A 26809-nucleotide genomic window follows, 5' to 3' on the forward strand; every position below is an offset into this window, starting at 1 on the left:
CTGTAAACTCTCAGAATATAAAATCTTACAAAGCTAAAATATCTTGTACAAAGAAATATTTCCTCTACACCGCTTATCAAATCCAAAACGAGAACATTATACTGCATCACTTATTCAATATATTCAGCCAGAAACAATGACCAGTGGGTACAAAAACCACTGACTTATTTTTCTTGCACATCTAGAAACCACCATTAAAACTGTCTACAGTCCAAATTCTCAATTTTGCCAATGAGATTGCAGAAGTGCTTCAGTACCAGCACTTTCTGTCATTCTGATCTGCCCTTTCAACTGCCTTACCACCACATAGCCTCAAGTCTCCTCAAGACAAAACAAAGGTTTTCAGCTCTTATGGCAGGTGAGAGTGGGTACCATCAAAAAGGTAATAATACCCTGCAGGACCATGTGCTCATTCTTTAAAAAGGGCTGAATAACATTCTACCAAGTTCTAATAATAAAAGTGCAACCTGTGCATTCAGTGTTGTCAGAGATGCAATCCAATTATGTAAAATTGGCTGCCGAGAAGAATAGAAAAATAGACTGCTTCAAAAATCTCACTGGCCTTGCCAAGACATCTTATACTCTAATGATAATTTTAGGTCTCCAATAACTCTTGAAAATTGTACTTAATAATATCACAAAAGTTAATTTCAAACATCAAGTTAAGCAACATTAAACTTCAGTTTTAGTTATAGAGCACGAAGTTAGGGTGTGGAAATAGTAAACTTAATCAGAAAATGTCAGTGTACTGAAGAAATCTCACATCCAGCAAGGCAGTAAATTTTTTATACCTTGACAGATTAACATGGTTAAACGGTACTTCTAATTTCCTGTGCAGCAAGTCAAAATTTTTAATATCAACAGTGTACAATCCAAATGAAGCCACCATGTCTGAAGCTTCATTTCTACTTCAGTAAACAATGTGAGACTACAGCAATAGTTCAGGTAAGTAACATTTTCTTTTTATTTTGCTTTCTATTTTGGAAGAAGTTTTAAGTGCTTAAAAGTGGTTGCTTGAAATTTAACAAAATAATTTAACTAAATTCAGATAATGTTTCTCAACACATCTCAAAAAGCTTTCACTCTAGTTTTATCACGAGATGATTAACATTATTGTTGCAGTTGATTGTTTCTCAAAATCTATTACTAACCACTGCAAAACAAACAACAGTATTTCAACTCATCCATAAACTTTGACAAACTAAAGTAGAACCAGAAATAAGAATTTACATGTCATTACAGCCTTGCACATTATTGGGCTATGATAAAGACAATGACAAATAAATTGCTTTCACAGTTATGTACGCTTATAGAGAGAAACTATCATGCTTCACAAACAGGAATTTAATCTGTTTCAGCTGTGTTGAGTGAAGAGGACAGGTTTTCTTGGACAACAGGAAACTCCTCCAATTTTACTCATTCTGCATCTTGGCCTTTAAACACCACTGAACATTCCTAGACGTCACAGTAGAGCGAACAGCTAATGGGAAACTGCAAACCAGTGTCTACAGGAAAACAACACATACGGACCAAATATTGAACTACAGAAGCAATCATCCCAACATTCACAAACGAAGCTGCATCAAAACATTCAACGAGCCACCACACACTGCAGCACAGAGGAACTACGCAAAGCAGAGGAAAATCAGTGTATTCAAAAAGAATGAGTACCCAATGAATACAGTCTGCCAATTTCTCAGCAACAAACCCAAACACGCAGACGAAACGTGTTCCAGAAATCCTAGCCACTCTTCCCTACACCAAAGACATCCCAGAAATGACTGCCAGACTACTCAGAACCCTTGGCATCATGGTAGCCCACAAACCCACTAACATACTACAACAGCAGCTAATGAACTTATACAAACAATAAAAACTCATGTCATTTTCAAAGTACTGTGCAAGAACTGTAACAAACACTACGTTAGACAAACAGGCAGAAAACTGGCCACCAGGATACGTGAACATCAGCGAGCCACAAAACTACATGACCCACTCTCGCTGGTATCCTTACATACAGATAAGAAAGGACATCACTTCGACTGGCACAACACATCCATCCGAGGACAAGCCAAACAGACATGCACGAGAATTCCTAGATGTATGGCATTCCAACTGGAACTCTATCAACAAACACAGTGACTTGGATCCCATTTTCCACCCCCTGAGAAAAAGAACAGGAAATGGCATCACCACAGGAAATGACATCACCAACTCAAGGAAACCCAAACATATAAACAGAAAGCAGGAAACACTAGCATTGCTTCATCCGGAGGCTCACTGAAGGTGTTACCTAGTATAGTGACGAAGCTTCTGAAAATGAACCTTCCAGCTCAGCAAGCAAAGATACATCCGGAACCTGAGATCCAAATCTTCTCAAAACTCGCTACCACTGAACATTTTAAGTGTTCTGCCAAGACATTATTCTTGCACAAACAGAACACAATTGGTCTTTCAAGTCAGAAAGAAATTTTGAAAGAAGGCTGTTCATAAGTCTTAGAATGTGTCAGGGAAAATCCAAACATTTTAATCAGAGTTTTACTAATCTTGTCATAAAGCAAAGCAGACTGATCTCGGTCATCTGGTAAATTAGCATATAAGAAAGAAGAAGGTATCATTTGTTCCTAAGAAAGGCTGTGCAAAAATCTGTTAAATTAAACATGATTTGATATTAACAAATAAATGCTAACATTTTTCACACAGATATGATTAGAATAGTCAATCTTGTCCATAACATGTCTTTGCATAGGAATTACATGAACTTACTTCATAATATACTTGGCCCTGTCAATAGTCTGAGCTTTGACTTTGACCAGTAGAGGATGGCTACTGTAGGTGTCATTTTTCCACTGTCCATATAAACGGTACCTTAAAGTAACAAATTTAAGCATTAAGCAGCCATAGTGTCACTACACATGACTAAATCAATATATTTAAATGCTTCTGCATGACATTCACCTATATTGGTATGGGAATGTTTTCAACATTCCCCAAAGCTCTTCTGACATACATGCATTGGAGTCCATTAATGTAAGGGATGGCAGCAACACTTGATCTGTAATACTGAGGAAACAACTCACAAGTGAATCCTGCAGAGTTAAAGAACAATTATCTGGTTAGTGTTTCAGAATATTTCATTTAAAATCAATCCCACATGCAATCTGCCCATTATTATCAAGTGGCCTATTTAACAGTGGATCAGCTAAATTTAACAATTTGACAATGTTTAATCTGTCTTCAGGTATAAGACATTTCCCTAAATTAAAAGTTAACTCTTTCAATGAGGGAGATGTGAACTAGCAATTCATAATTATTATAAAGATCACTACAAACAAAATATCCAAGTAGTACTGACACGCAATAAATTTAATATTCAACATGATAAAAATAGCATTTGCCTTTAAGACCTTCTTCATTTCGAGGTCAGCTTATTCTAAGAATGTAATCAAAAGAAATAAATCTTAGGACTAAAATTAAACTCAAGCTCAATCTTCAATTCGATTCTTTGACATAAGATACAAAATGTTCTATGTTCAATTTCCAAGATTCTGTGCCAATGTACAATTAAACTGTCATTAACATTTTTGAAACATACCGAAGTACAACGGAAGTAAGCTGAACCAAGAAACTACACTAAAGATCTGCAAACATTACATTGCTGACACGTCAAATGAGAATTCTTGCAAAATTTGAATTAAAACATGAGGTGGCACTCACACAACCTCATAGCTGACATAAGAGAAAATGAACGTGGAATTAGTGTATCAGTGTCTTGGATTACAAATGCTCTGAGGTTGATTTTTGAAAAGGTGACAAGTTTAAAACAAAATGGTGACAGACAGTAAATGAGTTATGAACAGGATCAAGAGTATAACTGGAAAATGCTCTGAATATTTCTACCTTTTCAAATTACAATCTGTCCAAGAGGACCTTTTCCTCTTAAAGTGCCCACTTTGCAGATCAAGCAATTGCAAGTAGTTTACTAAGACAACCGATTCAATAGCACAATTTTGGCTAATTCAGAGTTTGGTATATCACAGGCATTTTTAAATTGGATTTGATATTCTGTCAATGGGACTATTTGATGACTTCAACACGATTAGAATTCTCAGTTATCTGACGTTGACATAGCACAACATCACTGTACATATTTGTAAAACGCTACTTTAAAAGGACGTCAAATTATTAACTAATTTATTTAAAACACATTCAAGTTTGCAGTAAAAAAGGAGACCAGAAAAATTTATTCAAAAACATTAGTAATTTAGATTTTTTTTTTAGATTAGATTACAGTGTGGAAACAGGCCCTTCGGCCCAACAAGTCCACACCGACCCGCCGAAGCGAAACCCACCCATACCCCTACATTTACCCCTTACCTAACACTACGGGCAATTTAGTATGGCCAATTCACCTGACCCTGCACATCTTTGGACTGTGGGAGGAAACCGGAGCACCCGGAGGAAACCCACGCAGACACGGGGAGAACGTGCAAACTCCACACAGTCAGTCGCCTGAGGCGGGAATTGAACCCGGGTCTCTGGCGCTGTGAGGCAGCAGTGCTAACCACTGTGCCACCGTGCCGCCCGTAAATTTAGTCTAAACTTAACTTAGATATCATACTATAAACTAGTTACAAAAATTCCCACGTCACCTGTTTCAAACAATCTTAAACTTATTTTTCGAACATGCATTTATTTTTGTTTCAGCCAATCCGAACCAAGAAACTCAACAGGAAAATGATGGAGCCATGATCATGGTATCATGTGTGGCAGTATTCAACGAAAAGAATGGAAACTTTACCCCCATGTCCAAGCCAAAATCATGAACAAAAAATCCTACTGCTGATTGTGGATTTTTGCTACCATTATTAACAACATTGCAACAGTGACTGCCCTTCAAAAGTAATTTTGGAACTTAAAATCAGATGCCAAATAAGATACTAGATAAATAGGTGTTATCTCCTTTGACATTAAAAATTTTGAACGCAGCTGTCCAACATTAATTTCTCACGGTCAAAAAGGAGTCAAAGCAAAGGCAAAGAAGTTGTAGTCCCTGGCAGTCCACATCATACAACTGTTGGTATTTTTAGTAGTTACAAATTTTTACCGCATAATTAGCTATTGTTTACTGTTAATATAAGACGTATAACAACAATATTTGCCAGACCAACTAAGCTTGATATAGGTTACCCAAAAAGATATTTAAGTGGTCAAGTTAAAAAAAAAGACATTCTAGTCAGACTTTTTTCTCAGAAACCTAATATAATATATTGAATGGATTATTTAACAACATTCCTACACAATGTAGGAGCAAGAAATATGCACAATCTGATCTTCAATGAAATATGAGAACTTACCATTTTTTCCTTGTCATCCGGTTTACTGCCATCTGATGAATGCTACAAATGAATGATAAAATGTGTTAACTCCATTGTTTAACAAAGAGCTAACACAATGACTAGGTTTGTACCACTTTTGTCATTTCAATTGTTGGTTTTTCATATCTAATCAGAAGCACTACAACATAACGATATAACAATAACAAATATAAAACATTCAAGCTAGTCTTTCGGATAGTTTTTAATTAATTATTTCACTGTTTAGAGCAACTATACATTCCTTCAAGGCACAAAAAAACAACAAAAACATCCTAACCATGGCTAACAAAAGCAAATTAAATATTTTACAAAATTCAAAGAAAAGTGCTACGATCCTGCCAGAATAAATTATAAATTTGAGCATTCAGAGAAATTTTGAGCACAGCAAATGCGAATCAAGAAGCTGAGGGAGACAGATTAGAATAGAGTATGATGTTAAGTAACAAAAGACGTAAAAACACGCTGAAAAAGCTCTATTAGTATGTAAAAAGAAAATGGTGGCTGATTCCCATTTGCGGTGTTCAAATTTCCTCCCAATGCTCAAATTTATGATTTATTCTGGCAACATTTTACTTTACTTTTAATTTTGTAAAAATTCTATCATATAATGGTCACACATCCCTGAAGGTTGAGGCAAAAGAGACTTAATTACTGTTTTTTCTTCATTTATAAAAGTCGAGATCTAAAGTAGCCTATGCTGTAATTGGTAACTGAAAAATACTGCTGTAGAAAATCCATTCCTAACATTTCAGAAACTCCTCATTCACAGCACTATGCTCGTTATGTTTATCAATTTACATACATGTTGAAGATCCCATGATCATCATATCATCGATTCTACATGCTTCCCTAATCTCCTGATTAATACTGTGATCCACAATATTGGTGGCCTATAAACAACTCCTACTGGTATTTGCTGCCTCTTGTTTTTTCTCGTCTACACCCATACAGATTCCACATTTTGTTCTTCCGTTCTGAGATCCTTCCTTACTAATCCACTGATCCCACCCCTTATTATCATTATAACATCATCTCCTTGTCCTTTTGGCGTATTCTTCCAAAATGTCAATATTCCTGAATATTCAGTTCCCACTCTTGGTCATAAACAGCTGTGTTTCTGTCACAGTAGTTAAATTATATCCATTTGCTCAATATGTGCCTTGAAACCTTTCACCTCCTTGAAAATACTGTGTGAATTCAAGCAGAGTGCTCTTAACTTTGTATTTTTAACATTATTCCTCATTCTCAGCCTAGCTAATGCTAGCCTTTGTTTTGTTTTGCTTCTCTTCTTAATTCACTTATTTCTGCTTCATGTTAGCAACATTACTCCCATCAAATTTGAGCTCCTCCTGAGGTTTCCATCCCAACACCAGGCTCGTTTCAAACTTTCAGCACCACTAAATTTCTCTCTGAAGGTATCAGTCTCAGTCCTGTTAAGATGTAAATGGTTTAGCTTGTCCAGATCCCAGAAACCATCCAAATGCTTCTGATGCCTTCTCTCAAAGGGTGGCAGGGCCCTCAAGGATTAAAGCATGTGAGGAGCAAAAGCACAAAGACAGTTCGGAAAGAATCTAGCAAAGATGGCAAAGGATTGCAAGCAGAAACAGGTGAGTTGAGTGATTGGGTTAAAAAGCTGTCAGATGGAGTATAAAGTAGGAAAATATGAACTGTTCACTATGGATGAATTGAAAAGCAGAGTATTACTTAAACAGAATCAATGTAGAAATCTATGGTGCACAGGGTTTTGAGCATTTTTATTCTCCATTCCCTACAGCCCTTGAGATGGTGATGGTAAGCTGCCTTCTTGATCTACTGCAATCCATTTGGTGTAGATACACCAATGATGTCATCGGGAAGGGAGTTCTGAGATTTTAATGCAGTGACACTAAAGGCATTATGATATAGTTTCAAACCACAACAGTGTGCAGCTTGGAGTGGAACTTGCAGGTGGTGGTCCTCCTATGTTTCTGCTTGACCTTGTCATTCCAGATGATATTGGTTGTGGGTTTGGCAAGTGCTGTCTAAAGACCTTGGATGAATTTATGGAGGGTATCTTGTAAACCATAAGCATGGCTGCGACTGTGCATCAATGGTGGAGTGAGTGGCTCTTCAAGAATGTGTGCCAAACAAGTAGACTGCTTTCTTCTGTTTAATGTTAAGTTTCTTGAGTGCTGTTGAAAGTGCACTTATCCAGGGTAATGGGTTGCTATCCTTTATTCCAAGAGGAATTGAAATTAAAAGTAACAGTTATGCTTCAGTCATCCACTACTGAGACAACATCTTTAATAAATATGTCGTTTTGCACTCCTAATCGGAGGAAGGTCACTAGTGTATGAAGGTAATTTAAAAGAGATATATTGGAATGATACCTGGAAGAAGTCAGCTGTCTGAGGACAGATTAGGTAGTTTGGCGAGTTGTGAAGAGTAAAGTCAATGGCTTAACTCACAGGTATATGATCAAGAATGGTTTTGACAAGGTGCAGACAGAAAGAATGTCCCTTCATGAGTCTCGGGACATGGCTTTAAAATCAGCAGTTGCCCTTAATAGGACAGGGAAGAATGATTTTGTTTTTTTCTCAGAAGGCTGTGCAGCTTTGGAGTGGTGGTAGAAGCACTGAACAGTTTTAAGACAGAGAATTGGTGATATGACTGGTGAAGGAGGTTATCTAAGATTACACAGGGATCTTGATCAATTGGGCTAATGGGCTGAAGAATGGCAGATGGAGTTCAATTTGGATAAATGCGAGGTGTTATATTTTGGTAAGACGAACAAGGGCAGGACTTAGAAAGTTAATGGTAGGGTCCTAGGTAGTGTTGCTGAGCATCAATACCTAGGTATTCAGGGACATAATTCTTTGAAAGTTGCATCACAGATTGTCAAGGTGGTGAAGGCGGCAACTGGCATGTTTAACGTCATTGTTCAGACCATTGAACAATGGTCGTTACGTAGTGATTGTTCAGGACACTTTTTTCAGTACTGTGTAGAGTTCTGGACTCCTTCTATAGGAAGGATATTATTAAATTGGACAGGGTTCAGGAAAGAATGCTACCAGGACTGGAGGATTTGAGTTATAAAAAGAAGCTGGATAGGTGTGGATTTTTTTCACTGGAGCATAGGAGGTTGAGGGGTGATCTTAAGCGCGTTTATAAAATCTTGAGGGGAATAGAAAAGGTAAATGGCAAAGATCTTTTCCCTTGGGTAGGTGAGTTCAAAACTGCAGGCCATAGTATTAAGGTGAGAGGAGAGGTTCAAAGGGACCTGGGGGCAGCAATGTTGTCACACAGAGGGTGGTTCAAACGTGGAATGAACTGCCAGAGGAATTGTAGATGCAGATATAGTTACAACCTTTAGAAGACATTTGAACAGATACATGAATAGGAGAGGTTTAGAAGGAATGGGCCAAACACAGGCAAGTGGGACTAATTTTGGTTTGGGAAACTTGGTCGGCATGGACAATTTGGACCAAAAGATTTGCTCCCATGCTATATGACTCTATGACTCCCCTGCCTCATAAGAAACAAAGTTTGTCAGAAATGTACGGGATTGCGGAATTCGAACTGACAAAGATCAGCTATAAACTAATCAGCCATGAATGGGCAGGATGGTCGACTTTCGCTCCTGCTTTCCAAATTCAAATGTAACATTCAAGTCACGTGTTCAATTGATCAAACTTCCTAATCTTACATTCACTTTACTATGACACTGGGAATAATCCCAAGGTTACTGCTCTCAAGATTGTGCTTTTTAGTTTCCTTCCCATCTCCTAAAATTCTGAAAAATGACCCTCAAGTATTCAAAGCATTCTCTTGTGGCGCAATAGTAGTGTCTCTATCTGTGAGCCACAAGGACCAGGTTCAAGTCTCATTTGCTCAAGGGATGTGTAATAACATCTCTGAACAGGACGAAGGAGCAGCACTCCGAAAGCTTGTGATTTCAAGTAAACCTGTTGAGACTATAACCTGGTGTCGTGTGACTTCTTACTTTTTCTGAACATGATGATCATAAACTAAAACATTACCAATGCATTCAGAACAAAAGTATCAGCAGCACGTTTTGCTACAAACAGGTTCAATTACTGCACTGATAATTAAGAATATTAGAACACCAGCAACTTTCATTCCATAAATATGATTCAGGACAACAAATTATTCATCAGATATAGTCATAGAGTCATAAAGATGTACAGCACGGAAACAGACCCTTCAGTCCAACTTGTCCATGCTGACCAGATAGCCCTATGCAATCTAGTCCCACATGCCAGCATCCGGCCCACATCCCTCCAAACCCTTCCTATTCATATACCCATCCAAATGCCTCTTAAATGTTGCAATTGTACTAGCCTCCACACCTCCTCTGGCAGCTCATTCCATTCACATACCACCTCTGCATGAAAAAGTTGCCCCTTTGGTCTCTTTTATATCTTTCCCATCTCATCCTAAACCTATGCCCTCAAGTTCTGAACTCCCCTGGGGAGTTTAACATTTAAGAGTAGGCTTAAATTTTAGTGAAAACACTCAACCTGCACTAATGACAGCAAGTAGCCAAAGTCAGCTTTAGGTATACTTTTCTGATGTAATCTGTGAGATAGCTTCACAGGTGACAGTGCCTGAGGAGTTGGTTTATTTAAGGCCAAACAAGGGGGACTTGGAGCGACACATACAGAGTTGCAAAATCCACTACAACATAATGAAACTATACCACAAACTGCAAAGAATGAGTACACCAGCTAAATATTTTTTCCAAAAACAATTAGACTCCAAAGTGAAAATCCTCTGCTGTTGTTCGTCTGTCTCCATGCATGTTGACAGAAACTCAGAATGCCTCTCCTTTGTTCATTACTGATCATGCAACAATAAAATGTCTGATTCCCTCAGTTCAATCTAAGTGGCTATTCTACAAATAAACTACATTGTATATTCTGCAATCTGTCAAAACTGTAATCTGTTTTCCTCGATTTCACATTTTAACAAGGTACTGCTGAATTGACCTAAAGATAGTGGCATGACCAAAGTAATTACAGCAATTACTCTTGTATTTATTGTCAATTCTAATAGTTTACTCTTGTTTAATGTTTAATATTGATTCAGCCTTGCCCTATTAAGTACTCACATTTGAAAAGCTGCACGGAAATAGAACCTCTCGGTGTGTGTGTGTCATGGCTTATAGATTGAGTTGGTATAAAATCACTAAGGAAGAAGTTAATTCGAGTAAACCGAAAGTAGCCATAATGTTCACTACCTCTCCAAAAGCTAGACTTCACATTTCACACTCAAAGTAATTGCTATGTCATTACGAACGTACTGCAACAGTCTCTATGATCTTCCATTGCTAGTTTGCATTCCACACGCTTTTGGCTTCACCCTCAATTTGATTTCTAAGTATTTGACATAAACTGCCCATACTCCCAAAGTTTTATACTGAAGTTAGATTAAGAGTTCTTGAATGACACATTTATTTTTAGCTTTATTCAGTTTAGAATGTGAAAATTTGTACATATTTTTGTCATCATCTCGGTCATTAATAGACCCAATCTTGCTTTTTCGAAGAGCATAGAGGGGTAATTCTGTCTCTTGCATGTATTAGCTCCTGCAAGAGCCATTTAGCTTGCCAAACTCCCCTGCTCTGCAAACCTTCTGTCCTCAGGAAATTAACTAATTTCCTCTAGAAAGCAATGATAAAATCATCTGCAACCACATACTTAGGCAGTGCATTTCAGATGCTAATCACTCATGGTGTAACATGATACTCGAGGAGCTAAAACAAAATCCAGGTGCTTGATTAGCACCCCATCCAACACCTTCAACATTCACTCCTTCCACTAACAATACATACTAATAGTATTCTCTACGGTGATAACTCAGTTCCTGAGACAGCAGTAACCAAGCCCACAAATTTGACCTCTTGTTGGGAGGGGCATCAGATATATGGAATCATTATCCAGCATGAAATAATGTTGGATAATTATTGGGGAAAATAATTGGGGACGTGGTAAACAATGAGGAGGTTAGCTTTAGATTATAGAAGGATAGTATGGGCTAGCCAGATGGGCTAATCAGTGGCAAAAGGAATTCAATCCTGTTAAGTGTTAGTACACACTTGAACAGGACAAAGGCGGCAAGAGAATCCATTATGAATGGTAGGACCCAGGGGACAGCAAGGGTCAGGGGTATACTGCTGTACATTTCTACTGGCTAGCAGGACAGATAAATAAAATGGTTACGAAGGCATAAGGGATACTTGCCTTTTTTAGCTGAGACACAGAGTTGAGGAAAAGGGGGAGGTTATGCTAGAAATGTATAAAATGTCGGTTAGGCCACAATTAGAGTGTCGTGTGGAGTTCCCGAATCCATATTGTAGAAGGGATATGATTGCACTGAAGACATTGCAGAGGAGATTTACCAGGACATTGCCTGGGCCCGAGAATTTTAAGTATGAAGAGAGATTGGAGAAACGTGGGGCATTTTCCTTGAAGTAGAGGAGACTGAGGGGGGAACATAATTGAGACATAAATTTATGGAGGTAATGAAAGGGAAGGAAGCAAAAAACTGATCCTTTCACCAAAGGGAAAAAAGACCAGGGCTTATAGATTTAAGTTAAAGGACAAGAGGTTCAGATGGAATAGGAGGAAAATCTTTTTCACAAAGTGGTGGTGGGAATCTGGAACTCACTGCCTGAAAGGGTGGTAGGTGCAGAAATCCTCAATGTGCAAGAGGTCTTCAGATGTGCAGGTGCTATGTCATGGTGTACAAATCCATAGGCAAATGCTAGAAAATGAGATATGTAGATTGTTATTTTTGATTGATAGATCAACCTTCTTCTGTGCAGTAGTCCTCTATGACATTATGACCATAACCTGCAAATTCTTGCCCCTTGCCTTCCAAGTTATACATCTTGACTTTACGTTATATAGCTGTGCCTCCATTGTTACAGAATAAAAATCCTCAAATACGCACCCTAACATGCTGCCAGTAATTATTTAAGTCATCATGAAAGATTCAAAACTCCTGATGAAATATTAAAAGCTTCTGGTCAGATTACAAAAATGTTATTCCTCAAGATTTAAAGAACATTAAAGCAGATGTAAATTGCAACATGCACAAAGGATTTTAGAATAATGATGTAGAAGTCAACTAGGATTTGTATATAGCTCACACCAACCTCTTTCATGAATGCTTTGCCTATACGAACCACTTTAGCAAACAAGATAGGATCATGCCATAGGTGAGGTCCAAGGTAGCATAGCATACTGAAAACTTCTTTTCTTAAGTCTTCAAAAGTTTCTACTGGTTTTGGAGCCCTTTCATTTTTAAGTGATGGAATTACTGCTCCCTTGGCACCCTTTGGTACACCAACCCTGCAAACAAAATATCAAGTTTTGTACAAATATAAGCCAAATTGATTAAAAGAACTGATAAAATATTTGAAATTTATGAAATGGACAGAAAGATAAGAACACATGTGAACTTGTGCAAACATCAGGATAGAGCTGATATCAATCTTTTATTCCTCCACCCCCAGCCAAGTGTTCAGTGAACATTCCGACTTGGAACATCAACATTTTATTTTACCTTAGATTCTGCCTTAACCAGAATTATTTCAAGAAAGTTAGATAATTGTTTTGAACACAAAGATAATGGGAAACAAACACAAGAATTATACTAATGTAGGAGGAGAAAACTCAACAATAAAATCCAGTTCCTGTCCAATAATACTCTACAGTTACAAGGTGCACAGAATTCCACGGTTAATTGCTTGGATTCCATGCATTTTAGTTTGAGTCCAGTATTTCAAGTGTTGCGTAGAGAACTAATTTATATTTAACTATTAAAATTTTAAGACTTCTGACTAATAAATATGAAATTAATCAATTCTTCTTCAAAAATGGAATAAAGTAGTGAAAGTTTCTTGCATTTCAACATAAATATTTGATTTTAGATGACTAATTTATGGGATACTTTCCAATGCCAAATATCAGTTTAAGTTTTTAAAGCAAACTAACACTGCCCATTTTAGTTTTGGAAGACTTGTTCGAATCCTCTGAACTCCTAGGATATCAGAGGAATAGAAAGGCAAAAATAAATAGTTGGTGCTACTCCAACACGGACATGGAAAAAGATACTCAGTCAGAGGTTCCAAATTTTTTTTAAATGTTGTGCAGGAAACAAAGAGCTCTACATTAACGATCTGTGCCTCGAAATACATGACAGATGAGATTTTAGTGAGAAAGTATACTTTCCTCTGCTAATGCTTGGTTGTCAGTTCATGAGAACTTCCATCCAGGTTTAATTAGAACTTGGAGACAGCTGCTATTTCCTAACAAATTTAAGATTGCTACTGACACAGCTACAAGATATTGTACTTGTGGATGACAAAGTTATAAAAGTTCAAAAAAACTATTTGCAGTCAGCTTTAAAGAGTTATTAAAACTTATTGGTTTTCAAAGATATTTTCATACCATAAAGTTTATCTGCATTCACAGACTGCTGTTAAAAGTAAATGTGTACTTTTTCCAAGATTTTTTTTTGAATACCAAGTCAGAATATACACCATAATGTTATGCGTATTGGAGCACACAATGTACAATATAACAAAGATCACAGAAATCTATGGTTTTGGTCAACTGGTGAGCCATCTCATGGGTCAATGTGAAAGAAAACAAAAGAGAAGTTAAACATCCTGAGACTGATTAAGGCTGGAGGTCTGATTGCAAGTTTATTTTCCTGCCAACTGCAGGCAGGTTTACCTGGGGACTGAAAACCAGGCAGCCCTTAAGACTCTATACTTTCTTGAAACATGATGAAATAAATGCAACTGGTGGCACCATCGCATAGCAGCTTGGTATGACCAGGCGAATACTATTTATCTGCGTGTTCGATCAATTTCGGTTCCTTCAACTGTATCAAAAATTTGCAATTACATACTTATTAACATATTTCCCACCTTTAGTATATTATGCTGTTATTTACAGCAATAAACCACTTTGTTCATTTGGATACAAGAGGCTCATAAACTTTGTACAGAAAATCACCAAAACACTTCAGAAAAGCACGAGTGAATAAATATAGCTGGCACGTAAAAAGAAGAGTCATCAGAAAAAAAAAGAAAACTTTGGAAAAATGGAAACAGACCCTTTGGTTCAACTAGTTCATACTGACCACGTTCCCAAACTAAACTAGTCCCACTTGCCTGCATTTGCCCACATCCTTCCTAACCTTTGCTATTCATAGACTTTTCCAAATGTCTGTTAAATATTGTACTTCTGCCTGCATCCACCACTTCCTCTGGCTGCTCGTTCCACACACGAATCACTGTGAAAAAAGCAGTTGCCCCCTTTTAAACTTTCCTCCCCTCACCATAGTTTTGAACTCCCCACCCTACGGAAAAGGCCTTTGCTGCTCATCTGTGTCCCTCATGATTTTATAAACCTCGATAAGACCACCGTTCAACCTCCTCTGCTCCAGTGAAAAAAAGGTTTCGGCCTATCTACCCTCCCCAATAACTCAAACCTTCCATTCCTACCAACATTCTAGTAAATCTTTTTGAAATTAATAATATCCTTTGGAGAGCAGGACAACTAAAACTGCACACAATTCTGCCCACTCCAGAACAGGCCACACCAACATCCTGTATAACATCAATATGACATCCTAATTCCTGTACTCCAAAGGTCCGAGCAATGACAGCAAGCATTCGAAACACTTTAATCCCCCTGTCTACCTGTGACGCAAATTTCAAAGAATTATGCACCTAAACCGATAGGTCTCTGTTCTACAACAGTACTCAGGGTCCTGCTCTTTTTTTGTTTTACCAAAAAGTAATATCTCACGTTTATCCAAATTAAACTCCATCTACCACTCTTCAGCCCATGGACCCAATTGATCAAAATTTCTCTGTCATCTTCACTGTCCATGATACCACCAATTTTGGTGTCACCCACAAACTTACGAACTATGCCTCCTAAGTCCTTATCCAGATCATTTATATAAATGACAAAAAGCAGTGGACCTAACACCAATCCCTGTGGAACACTGCTGGTCATAGGTCTCAAGTCCAAAAAAAACAACTCTCCACCATCACTCCCTTCCGTCTTGTACCATCAAGCCTACTTTCCAATTGGAAAGCTCATCCTGAACCCCATGTAACCTAACTTTATAAATTAGCTCATCATGTGGAACCATGTCAAAGGAGTCCGTGTAAACAATGTCTATCACTCTGCTCTCATCGGTCTTTTTAGTTACTTCCTTAAAAAGCTCAATCACATTTGAGAGACATAATTTCCCTCAGCCACAACCATGCTAACGATCCCTAATCATCCTTGCCTCTCAAAATGCATGTAAATCCAACCTTAGAGAATTGCAGAAAGTTTAAAGAAGGTCTAACAGCAGAGGCAAATTTAAGATAGTGGGATTTGAACACGGAAATTCCAAAGGGTGGGCAGGACAGCTACATATACAGTTGATAACAGTGAAACATGGAGAGGGATCACAGTCAAAAGAATTTCAGGGTCTCACTGGGCTGTCGAGAATAGATAAAGTTGCAGATAGATGGAAAAACAAGGCTGTGAAGGGAATAAAATATGAAGAAGATGATGGCTCCCATTCAAGAGGCTGCATGTCATGAGCATACACATGGAAACTGGCTCATGTCTGCATGATCACATATGAACACTGGACACAGGACTTCAGAACAGTGGTAGCCCGTTAAACTTTAAATCTGCACTGCTACTGAATTGGATCATGGCTGATTTGGTCTACTTTCCTGTCTGCCCCATAACCCAATCAGAAATCTGCCCAATTGGGCAATGAATAGAAGTCCCAGAATACAACACACCAAGGATTCTCATGGTTTTTGGGGGGGGGGGGGGGGGGGGGGGGGGAAAGAGAACAACACTCATTTCTATCTTAAAAGGGAGATCTCTAATTCTCTTCATTGTATCCACAAGTTTTAGTTTCACAAGAAGCAATATCCTCCCCTTGTCAAGCCTCCTCACGATCATACATGCTTCAGTAAGATCACCTCTCATTTTTGAATAGCATGGTCCCTGGCTGATGCTCTGTTTTGAATACTGTGTACAAATGCAGTGTCCAAGCTGCCTCTAAATATACTTGTTAACTGGGCAGATTGGTAAAGCTACCTGTACTGATTGTGATACTTTTTTCATATACCCGATTCTTGCAGGACACTGTCCAATACTGCAATTACTATTTGGAGATTTAGATAAATTACTCACATAATTGATCCTTTACATTTACTGTTATATTGACCAAGCAGATTCTACATTGCAACACGAGCTCAAAAAAACATTTACCAGTACTGTACTAATAACATCCTTGAACAGAATAGAATAACATCTTTTTTCAAAATGTCAAATACCCTTCAATATTCAAATCACAACACAATCATGTCTCTGTGAATGGCTACATGGGTGTACATGTTCAGTTTTAATTGCGCTCTCCCACCAAGAAGCAGTATCTTGAGGAGTATTAATGAGTATGAAGACAACATCACAATTAAGTAGGTTCTTACCTTATTAGGTAGTATTCAAATGCCTTCTGAAAATGCAAATAGAACATAGAACAGTACAGCACAGAACAGGCCCTTCAGCTCACCATGTTGTGCCGACCACTGATCCTCATGTACGCACCCTCAAATTTCTGTGACCATATGCATGTCCAGCAGTCTCTTAAATGTCCCCAATGACCTTGCTTCCACAACTGCTGCTGGCAACGCATTCCATGCTCTCATAACTCTCTGTGTAAAGAACCCGCCTCTGACATCCCCTCTATACTTTCCTCCAACCAGCTTAAAACTATGACACCTTGTGTTAGTCATTTCTGCCCTGGGAAATAGTCTCTGGCTATCGACTCTATCTATGCCTCTCATTATCTTGTATACCTCAATTAGGTCCCCTCTTCTCCTCCTTTTCTCCAATGAAACAAGTCCGAGCTCAGTCAAGATAAGGCCTCCAGTCCAGGCAGCATCCTGGTAAACCTCCTCTGAACCCTCTCCAAAGAATCCACATCTTTCCTATAATAGGGCGACCAGAACTGGACACAGTATTCCAAGTGCGGTCTAACCAAAGTTTTATAGAGCTGCAACAAGATCTCACAACTCTTAAACTCAATCCCCCTGTTAATGGAAGCCAAAACACCATATGCTTTCTTAACAACACTGTCCACTTGGGTGGCCATTTTAAGGGATCTATGTACCTGCACACCAAGATCCATCTGTTCCTCCACACTGCCAAGAATCCTATCCTTAATCCTGTACTCAGCTTTCATATTCGACCTTCCAAAATGCATCAGCTCGCATTTATCCAGGTTGAACTCCAAATGTATGGAGTCCTCTGCTTTCCCTTTATCTAATCTGCTTGTTACCTGCTAAAGAATTCTGGTGTATTTATCAGGTATAACTTCTGCTTTTGAAGTCTCGAGTCTCGTTTTGATCATGTTATCTATTTATAAAAGCTCTGCTATTACAACCTTCATAACAGACTCCATAATTTTCCAACCAACAGATGTCAAGCTAACTGGCATATAGTTAACTGTGTTTTCTTGATTCCTTTTTAAATAAAGGTGTTACATTAAAAGTTTTCCAGAATTTAAGAATTTTTCTCACATTACTACCAGTGCTTCATTAGCTCTGCAGCTATTTTGTTTAATATCCCAGGACGCATCCCATCACATCCAGTGGGCTTATCAACATTTAGCCCCATTAGTTTCCTTAGCACTTTCTCGATACTGACAGTTATTGTATTTATTTTCTGTCCTCCTTCTGTCCCTTTAATATGAATTAATTTTGGAATGCCATTCATGTCTTTTTTTGTGAAGGCTATTGCAATTATTTAAATTAATTCCTCTGCAATTTCCTGGTTCCCAATTATATGGCCCCAGCCTCATTCTCCAAGAACATAATGTTCACTTCAGCTTCTGTTTTCCTTTTTACATATTTCAAAAAGATTTTACTGCCTGATTATAAACTGTCAAAAGTAGAATCCAGTGATGCAACTCTGCTGAACAACAGAGAAACATTGGAGGAGGGTGGTATGCTCGGTTATGAGAAAGGTGGCAGAGACGTCTGGGGTGATAAAAGCTAATTGAGCATAACAAATCACAGTTAAAAATCACATAACACCAGGCTATAGTCCAACATGTTTAATTGGAAGCACACTAGCTTTCAGAGCGCCGCTCCTTCATCAGGTGGTTCATCAGGCGGTTCATCAGGTGCTCCGAAAGCTAGTGTGCCTCTAATTAAACCTGTTGGACTATAACCTGGTGTTGTGTGATTTTTAACTTTGTACACCCCAGTCCAACACCGGCATCCCCAAATCATAACTAATCACAGTCAGGAATTCTTTAGGAACAAAATAGGGGCTGTGTCAGTACTGTGGCAGGGTGCATTGAAGAACATGGAATTGAAGATTAGATTAGATTAGATTAATTACCTACAGCGTGGAAACAGGCCCTTCGGCCCAACAAGTCCACACCAACCCTCCGAAGAGAAACCCACCATCCTATATTTACCCCTGACTAATCCACCTAACACTACAGGCAATTTAGCATTGCCAATTCACCTAACCTGCACATCTTTGGACTGTGGGAGGAAACTGGAGCACCTGGAGGAAACCCACGCAGACCCGGGGAGAATGTGCAAACTCCGCACAGACAGTTGCCCGAGCGGGAATTAAACCCGGGTCCACGGCACTGTGAGGCAGCAGTGCTACCCACTGATCCACCATGCAGAAGGAAGGAAGGTTTTATATTTCAGAGGCCACAGCATTTTGAAAATTTTGCAGAGGGGATTGGAGTAGAAAATCAAAGGCAAATATGCAGGATTTTTAAAGTACGGAGCATCTATAATTGTTTGCCAAGTGAGAAGACAATACTCTTGGGAGGGTTAAACCATTTATCACCAAAGTACTCTTGAGGAACAGAAATAGAATAGAACTTTGGTGCTGACCAGTTTGAATAGCAATGCAACCAAAGAAACAATAGCTGCATCTAATGGACCAGCTTAATTTGAAGGGGTCATTACAAAACAGAAAAAGAGTTTTGCCAGGACAGAACAAGAGTTAATCAATAATTAATCAGTCAAGTCATTGCTGCTTAAAAAAAAGGAACATCAAAAGCTTTTGCAACCACTTAAGATACTGACTAGAGACAAATCTAACAGGCTAATAGAAAATTAATCCATAAAACCATAAGATATCGAAGCAGAGTTAGGTTATTTGACCAATGAATCTGCGTCGCCATTCAATTATGGCTGATAGCTTCCTCAGCCCCATTCTTCTGCCTTCTCCCCATAACACTTGATCCACTTACTCATCAAGAGCCTATCTCTGTCTTAAATACACTCAATAATTTGGCCTCAACAGTCCTCTATGACCATGAGTTCCAGAGTCATCACTTGAAGAATTTCCTCCTCATCTCAGTTCTAAGACAGTGCTCTCAAATCTCATTCTCTCCTCCTCGTGGAAATGTCTTCTCTACATCCACTCAATCCAGGCCTCTAAGTATTCTGTAAATGTCAATGAGATTGCCCCTCATCCTTCTCAACTTTATGGAGTACTGACCCAGATTCATCAACTGCACCACAAAAATAAGCCCTTCATTCCTGGGATCATATTTGGATAATTCCTCTGGATCCTCTCCAATGTCAGCACTTTCTTTCTTAGATACTGGACCCAAAACTGCTCAGAAATTCCTAATGCAGTCTGATCAGAAGCTCCGAAATATCACTTAGTGAACTAGAGATGCTCGTAACATTATCTATTAAGTAGTTCCTTATTTTCTCATTGCATAAATGCAAAGCCCTGGAACCAAGCCATAGCCTCCACTTAGCAGAGGGAACACTTCTCAGTAATGCATAGCATTATTTAACTCTCCCCACAAGTGGATAAGTGGTATCAAGACTTCAGTGCAAGTAACAATGAAAAAAAAAGTTAAAATCATGGCGTTCGCTATGACAGATGAATAAGACAGAAAATTATGTGAAAAATGGTCAGAGACAAAAGCAACATTTGTTGCAACAAACCAACATGTTGCAGAATTACTTAGATGGTCAATCAAAACAAGAACCTTTCTAACATTGTTTTATCTTAATCTGGTTGAGCAACAACAACCAAAGTAATAAAAACAAGTGTTCATACTCAGGGGTTGCATACTATCAGATGACTTTCAGTGACAGTGCACTGGGAGCGACGATTAATTGCAGACTTCAAATGACTTTGCAGGTCATGAAATAAAGTGAACTGTCAAATGCAACTTGGTACTTATTGTGAAGTTATTCATTTGATTCTTATCTCCACTAAAAACTCAGAAGTGTTTATGTTTCATTTACCTATGCAAACTTGTCATACTCTGCTACCCATGATCAAACAATGCATCAACACCATTTCGTATCACACAAAAAAAACTTAGAAAAGTTGTCAGACGGCAGCCAGCACCAGATAAATTTCACCACGTTACAACATGCCTGCAAATAATTACAGGGCTTCTTTCGAGAAAAAAAACATTGTTTTGTCCTCCGTTAAAAATGAAACTCATTAAAACAGTACAGAAAGTAAAATCAATTCCAGAACAAATTACACAATGAGCCCGACAAAGTGCCTCACCTTCTATATAAGGGTTCAGTAATGACATGAATCAATTGGCAGAGAGCAAGTGCTATAGATTTGTGAGCTGTGGCATAAAAAGGTGGTATTTGATCCATGATACACTGTGCATGATACCAATCACCAATCTTTAGAAGAGCTTCCAATAATCCAAGTTTCTGATTGTCAGGAGGCTGTAACGAGATGAAATGTTTCAATTTAATATTGAGAGAAAAGGCATGAAAAGCAATAAACTCACAATTATAATTAATCTCCAGCTTTGTTCATGAATGAGGAAAAACAACCACTGATCAAGTTATTGAGGTTCTCCAGTTGAGCAAATAAGGAGTTTACAGTTTCTACACTAAAAATCTTACTAAGGATCCCTGAAATAAAAATAACTTTAAATCGGCATGCATAACCTATACACATTGAAGCCCAAATTCAAGTACATCAGGAATATGAACGACATGAAGCTATTATGTCATAAAAAGTCAGAATCTTGAAGAATGTGTACATTTTTAGCTCTTAATTCTGAAATGTGGTTTTTCAGAAGAGGACTATTACAGAAACAACAACTGCACCTTCTGTGATCCACAAGTTCTAGAATCTGCCCTGGACTTATCATAATATGTCCAAAAAGACTGATCAAAATATTTTAAAACATTTTGTGTGAGAATGATGTGATGGAACATCTTAAAAAAAATGCCCAAGAAATGTCAAACAGACTGGACTGCAAACTCTTGTGAATATAAGGATGGTGAGGGCTGATGAGCCCCTGCTCATTTATAAGTCATCTCTGTGGATTGTACCCCAAACTGCAGACACGTTTTTGTGTTTTCTTCCTTTCAAAAATACACAAAGTCAGGGATTTAACAAAAACTTTTCAACTCAACTGGAGTGGACAAGTGAGATTCAATGCTTTCGTGGGTACGAAACTGCATTCAAGTGTTCGGGGACTGGGAAGGTTACAGTCAAAAAACTGAATCAATATGTGCTGCAGTTAAAGGCCATCCTCTCATTCCAAGTGCTGCAAACCAGTTAAAAATCAGGACAAAAGTAACTTAAATCAGCATTCAAAACTAAGAATCTTAAACATAAGTCTGTTCAACTCCCAATGTTAATGTGACCAGCGTAACCAAATAACATAATCTGCTCTTCATAAACAATTCAGAGACTGACCCATATAACCTTTCTTCCTGTTGATCTTTTGGACTCAGCTCTTAGTTCTAAGCTGCATGTCACATCAGTATTTCTTCACATGTGTAGGAATTAATGAGGAGGAGCAAATTACTACAGATGCTGGAATCTGTACTGAAAACAAAAAATGCTGGAAATCACAGTGGGTCAGGCAGCTTCCTTGGAGAGACAGCAAGCTAACATTTTGTGGCTGAATGACTCTCAGTGCCCTTATGAAGAGTCACCTGGACTCAAAATGTTAGCTTGCTCTCTTGTCATGGATGCTGCCTGACCTGCTGTGATTTCCACATATTTTGTTTTCAGTAGGAATGAATAAACTTGTGCTTTTCATTAATTCAAGAAAGCCTTTTAAAACCTAAGTTCATATGCATCTGGGAGAAAGGTATCCACAAGGAAAGACATCTTTTGTAAATTAACCTTGCTGCAACTAACCAAGTGGTGGGTGAAGCAAGAAGGGGAACAAGTTCATCCCTCCTGAGCTGGCAGCTTCACAGTTGGGGGTGTCCCGTCTAGAATTGTAAAGAATAGGGGAACCTCACCCAGTGGAGAAAGTGAGGACTGCAGATGCTGGAGATCAGAGCTGAAAATATGTTGCTGGAAAAGCGCAGGAGGTCAGGCAGCATCCAAGGAGCAGGAATATCGACGTTTCGGGCATGAGCCCTTCTTCAGGAAATCCTGAAGAAGGTTTCCTGAAGAAGGGCTCATGCCTGAAATTACGATTCTCCTGCTCCTTGGATGCTGCCGAACCTCACCCAGTGTCTGATCAAAACTAAAATCTCAAGTTTGGTAGATGTTGTGTAGCATGTATAGATGTCAAGCATTGCCCAACAAATTGATAGGATAGGAAAATAAAAAGTTCCTCAATCAGTTACCAATACCTAATTTACAGCTACTTGAAAGCAACATATCCAGTCCTGTTGCGTGCTGAGTTAAATGACCTGAACAACAACATCATATCCTGAACTCAAATTTTAATGAAGTTGCATATGAACTGAACTTGACTCTCCCGTGTAGCACGTGGTGACAGGTTTTTGGGTGAGTAAAATTACCTTTCAATCCAAAATTATGGGTAGGCTCAGTGTACCTTTATGAATCTGAGTAAACATTGAATAACTCTAAATCAAGAACACAACAGTGAACACCCCGAAAAGGTAAATGATGGCATTTTTAAAACACTATGAATTCTGATCACACCTTTTTACAGGTGATCAATCCATCATTTCAGACAAACTTTCTGAAAAATATTGACTTCTTCACACTTTCGGTGGCAAAATTGAGACAATAGGTCAGGTTAGCAAAGAAAGGTAAACATTTAATCACCATAGTATGTAGTTAATTTATAATCTCAACTCACTTTTTCATTCTTTTCTTCTTCTTTCTCCTTCTCCTTCTCTTTCTCATCTGGCTTATCTGCAGAGAGTACTACCAGAGTAAGCTTTCGTGCAATTTGCTTAGCTTCAACTATTTCACGTTTATGGTGTTCTAGAATATTGGCATCCAGTGGAAGGAGCTGGAAGAGCAGGGAAGACAGACAATTACAATGAGAGATGCTGACCTAGATTATAATACCTATTGATCTTCAACAATAAATTAGTCCTTTCACGCCGAATAAAAAACACCTCACTTAACAACTTAATCCCTGGGTTTATGCTCCCCCTTCCTGGTGATGTCTATTTTAATTTTCTACAAATCTTAATGCAGCTTTTAAATCAAGCCATTGGTCTGATTTTTCTGGATGGAAAGTGACAAATAACAAGTCACTGTTGAACTTTGTGCCCCAAGGAAATCCTGATGCATGCATGTGATGGTATCGAAGTGGAAAGTTTAAACTTCGAATTGTTGATTGAATGCTGTCTGGACTTATACACTATTCTGCATGACAGTGGGAGTGACAGTCATAACTCTCAGACTTGAACTGATTACTTTATGGTAGGCTGGTATTTTTATTATGATCTATTCAGATATATTTGAAGCATGTGCAATCTGCTCAAAGGAGACAATTCTAAGCAAAGCAGAAATCATCACTTTACTAATTCTCCCAACAATCTTCATTCCTGCCACTTGGCAGTGCTTTTACGAAATCCCCACCTTGACAGTGCTCACTGCAATCCGGTCACTGGCCCTCCAACAAGCCTGCTGGACACACTTTCCTCATTCCTGAAGAAGGGCTTATGCCCAAAACGTCGATTCTCCTGTTCCTTGGATGCTGCCTAACCTGCTGCGCTTTTCCAGCAACACATTTTCACCTCCAACAATCCTCACTAACATCCCACTTTACGGCAAATATTCCCTCTTTTTCCTGGCAATGTCATTCAGCCTCTCCCTGAATTCACCTTCTAGAAATTCTGGCTCGTGTCAGAGGTGTGAGAGCAGGAGGGGCAAATGAACAAGGTTTAGGACAAGGAGGGCAGATAAGGGAAAGCAGAAGTGGGAAGAACAATGTCAAGGTGTGAGGGAGGGGTATGCAATGTCAGGGTTAAAATACACGATGAGCAACGTCTGGATCAGATGGTGAGGGTTAACAATGTCAGGGACTGAGGGAAAAGTTGAAACATCCATTGCAGACCTAAAGAGGAATTTTTCTGCTCAGGATGAAAAAAAAGGGGACATGGCCTCATGGAAATTATGTTTACCGAAATGGAGTCTGAATTCAAACAGGAGCAAAAGGTACAAGCAGCAAAGTTTCCATGGTAAAAGGCTAAGTGGACAGTTTGAATCACAGCAATGGACACACCCACTCTGTCATTGACCAGAAGAATTGGGCAAGTCAATCATTTACAACACAGGAAGCAGCCATTCAAGCCACAGAATGCACTTCAATTCACCATAAAATCATGCAGTCAGTCCCATTCCCTACTCGATCTCTGTGTATTATTTTCCTTTAATACACATAGAACTACCTTTTGAATTAATTCATCACCTTGGTTTCCACCCAGGTCAGCAGCACCGCCTCGGCTAACAGTAAGGCAAGTTCCAGGTCAGTACCACTCACAGTGTAAAGAAGTGCTTCTCCAGGAGCTCCAAACTCAACCCCCATTTCTATTCTCCAGATTAGTTCACTGGTGTTCACTCGTCATTGCACGACCTACTAAAAGGAACAATTTTTCTTTGTCTACCTCATACAACTCTGTTGTAATCTTGTACACCATCTTCAAGTCCCTCCTTATAACTCCTTTTGCTTCAAAGGGAACAATCTAATCTTTTCCAATAAGTCTTGCATTTAAAATGCCTAATCCCTGAAATCATTCTGATATATTTCTCTGCACATTTTTAAGGACTCCCACATCCTTGCTGGAGAGTTGTGATGAGAACTGGATTCACTCAAGTACAGACAAATTCAGCTTAATATCTCGGCTTTTGTACTCAATGCCTCCATTCCTAAAGCCCAAGATCCAATAGGTTAACTCCTCCACATTCATAAAGTCATAGACATGCACAGCTTGGAAACAGACCCTTTGGTCCAACTTGTCCATGCCAACCAGATATCCTAACCTAATCTAGTCCCATTTGCCAGTAATTAGCCTATATCCCTCTAAACTCTTCTTATTAATATACCCATCCAGATGCCTTTCAAATGCTGTAATTGTACCAGCCTTCACCACTTCCTCTGGCAGTTCATTCCATATACACACCACCCTGTGTGAAAATGTTGCCCCTTAGGTCCCTTTTAGCATTCTCCCTTCTCATCCTAAACTTATGTTCTCTCGTTCTGGACTCCCCCACCCCAGGGAAAAGACCCTGCCTATTTATCCTATCCAAGCTCCTCATGATTTTATAAACCTCTATAAAGGTCACCCCTCAGCCTCCAGGGAAAACAGCCCCAGCCTGTTTCAGCCTCCCCTTATAAGTCAAATCCTCCAATCCTGGCAACATCCTTGTAAATCTTTTCTGAATCCTGTCAAATTTCACAACATCCTTCCAACAGGAAGGAGACAAGAACTGCACAATATTCCAAAAGTCGCCTAACCAATGTCCCGTACAGCCACAACACGACCTTCCAACTCCTAAACTCCGTGCTCTGACCAATAAAGGGAAGCATATTAAACACCTTCTTCACTATCCGACCTGCCTGCAACTCTACTTTCAAGGAACAATGAACCTGCACTCCAAGGTCTCTTTGTTCAGGAACACTCCCCAGGACTTTACCAGTAAGTGTAAGTTTTGCCTTGATTTACCATGCCAAAATGCAACACCTCATGTTTATCTAAATTAAACTTCATCTGCTTTTCCTTGGCCCACTGGCCCATCTCAAGATCCCTTTGTACTGAAATAGCCTTCTTCGCTGTCCACTACACCTGCAATTTTTGTGCCATATGCAAACTTACTAAATATACCTCTTAGGCTTACATCCAAATCATTTATATAAATGACAATGAGCAGTAAACCCAGCACTGATCACGTCCACTGCTCTGCCCTCAATCATCTTTGTTACTTCTTCAAAAGACTCAATTAATTTCGTGAGACATGATTTCCCACGCACAAAGCCATGCTGACTATCCCTAATCAGTCCATGCCTTTCCAAATACATGTGAATCTTGTCCCTCAGGATTTCGTCCAACAATTTGCCCACCACCATTGTAAGCCTCACATGTCTACAGTTTCCTGGCTTTTCCTTACCACCTTTCTTCAATGGTGGGA

General features: G+C 38.9%; 1 protein-coding gene across 4 annotated transcripts in view; it reads right to left on the bottom strand.

Moving 5' to 3' along the window:
• The window catches only part of thoc2 (THO complex 2), a 149222-nt gene that overhangs the window by 76330 nt on the left and 46083 nt on the right, over positions 1-26809 (bottom strand). For all 4 annotated transcript variants that reach the window (XR_015758635.1, XM_043704869.2, XM_043704870.2 and 1 more), the window contains 6 exons: positions 23526-23681; positions 20993-21165; positions 12538-12733; positions 5358-5399; positions 2959-3089; positions 2767-2868 (listed from right to left, as the gene is read on the bottom strand). Coding sequence is in view for 3 of the 4 variants with exons in the window: in XM_043704869.2 (XP_043560804.2) it covers positions 2767-2868; positions 2959-3089; positions 5358-5399; positions 12538-12733; positions 20993-21165; positions 23526-23681 (800 nt within the window). In the remaining variant the exon portion in view is untranslated. The remainder of the gene's footprint in view (positions 1-2766; positions 2869-2958; positions 3090-5357; positions 5400-12537; positions 12734-20992; positions 21166-23525; positions 23682-26809) is intronic.

This window comes from Chiloscyllium plagiosum, unplaced genomic scaffold (genome assembly GCF_037043375.1).
Source record: "Chiloscyllium plagiosum isolate Xiang-an unplaced genomic scaffold, Cpla_swu_hap1 HiC_scaffold_11, whole genome shotgun sequence".
Taxonomy (NCBI): domain Eukaryota; kingdom Metazoa; phylum Chordata; class Chondrichthyes; order Orectolobiformes; family Hemiscylliidae; genus Chiloscyllium; species Chiloscyllium plagiosum.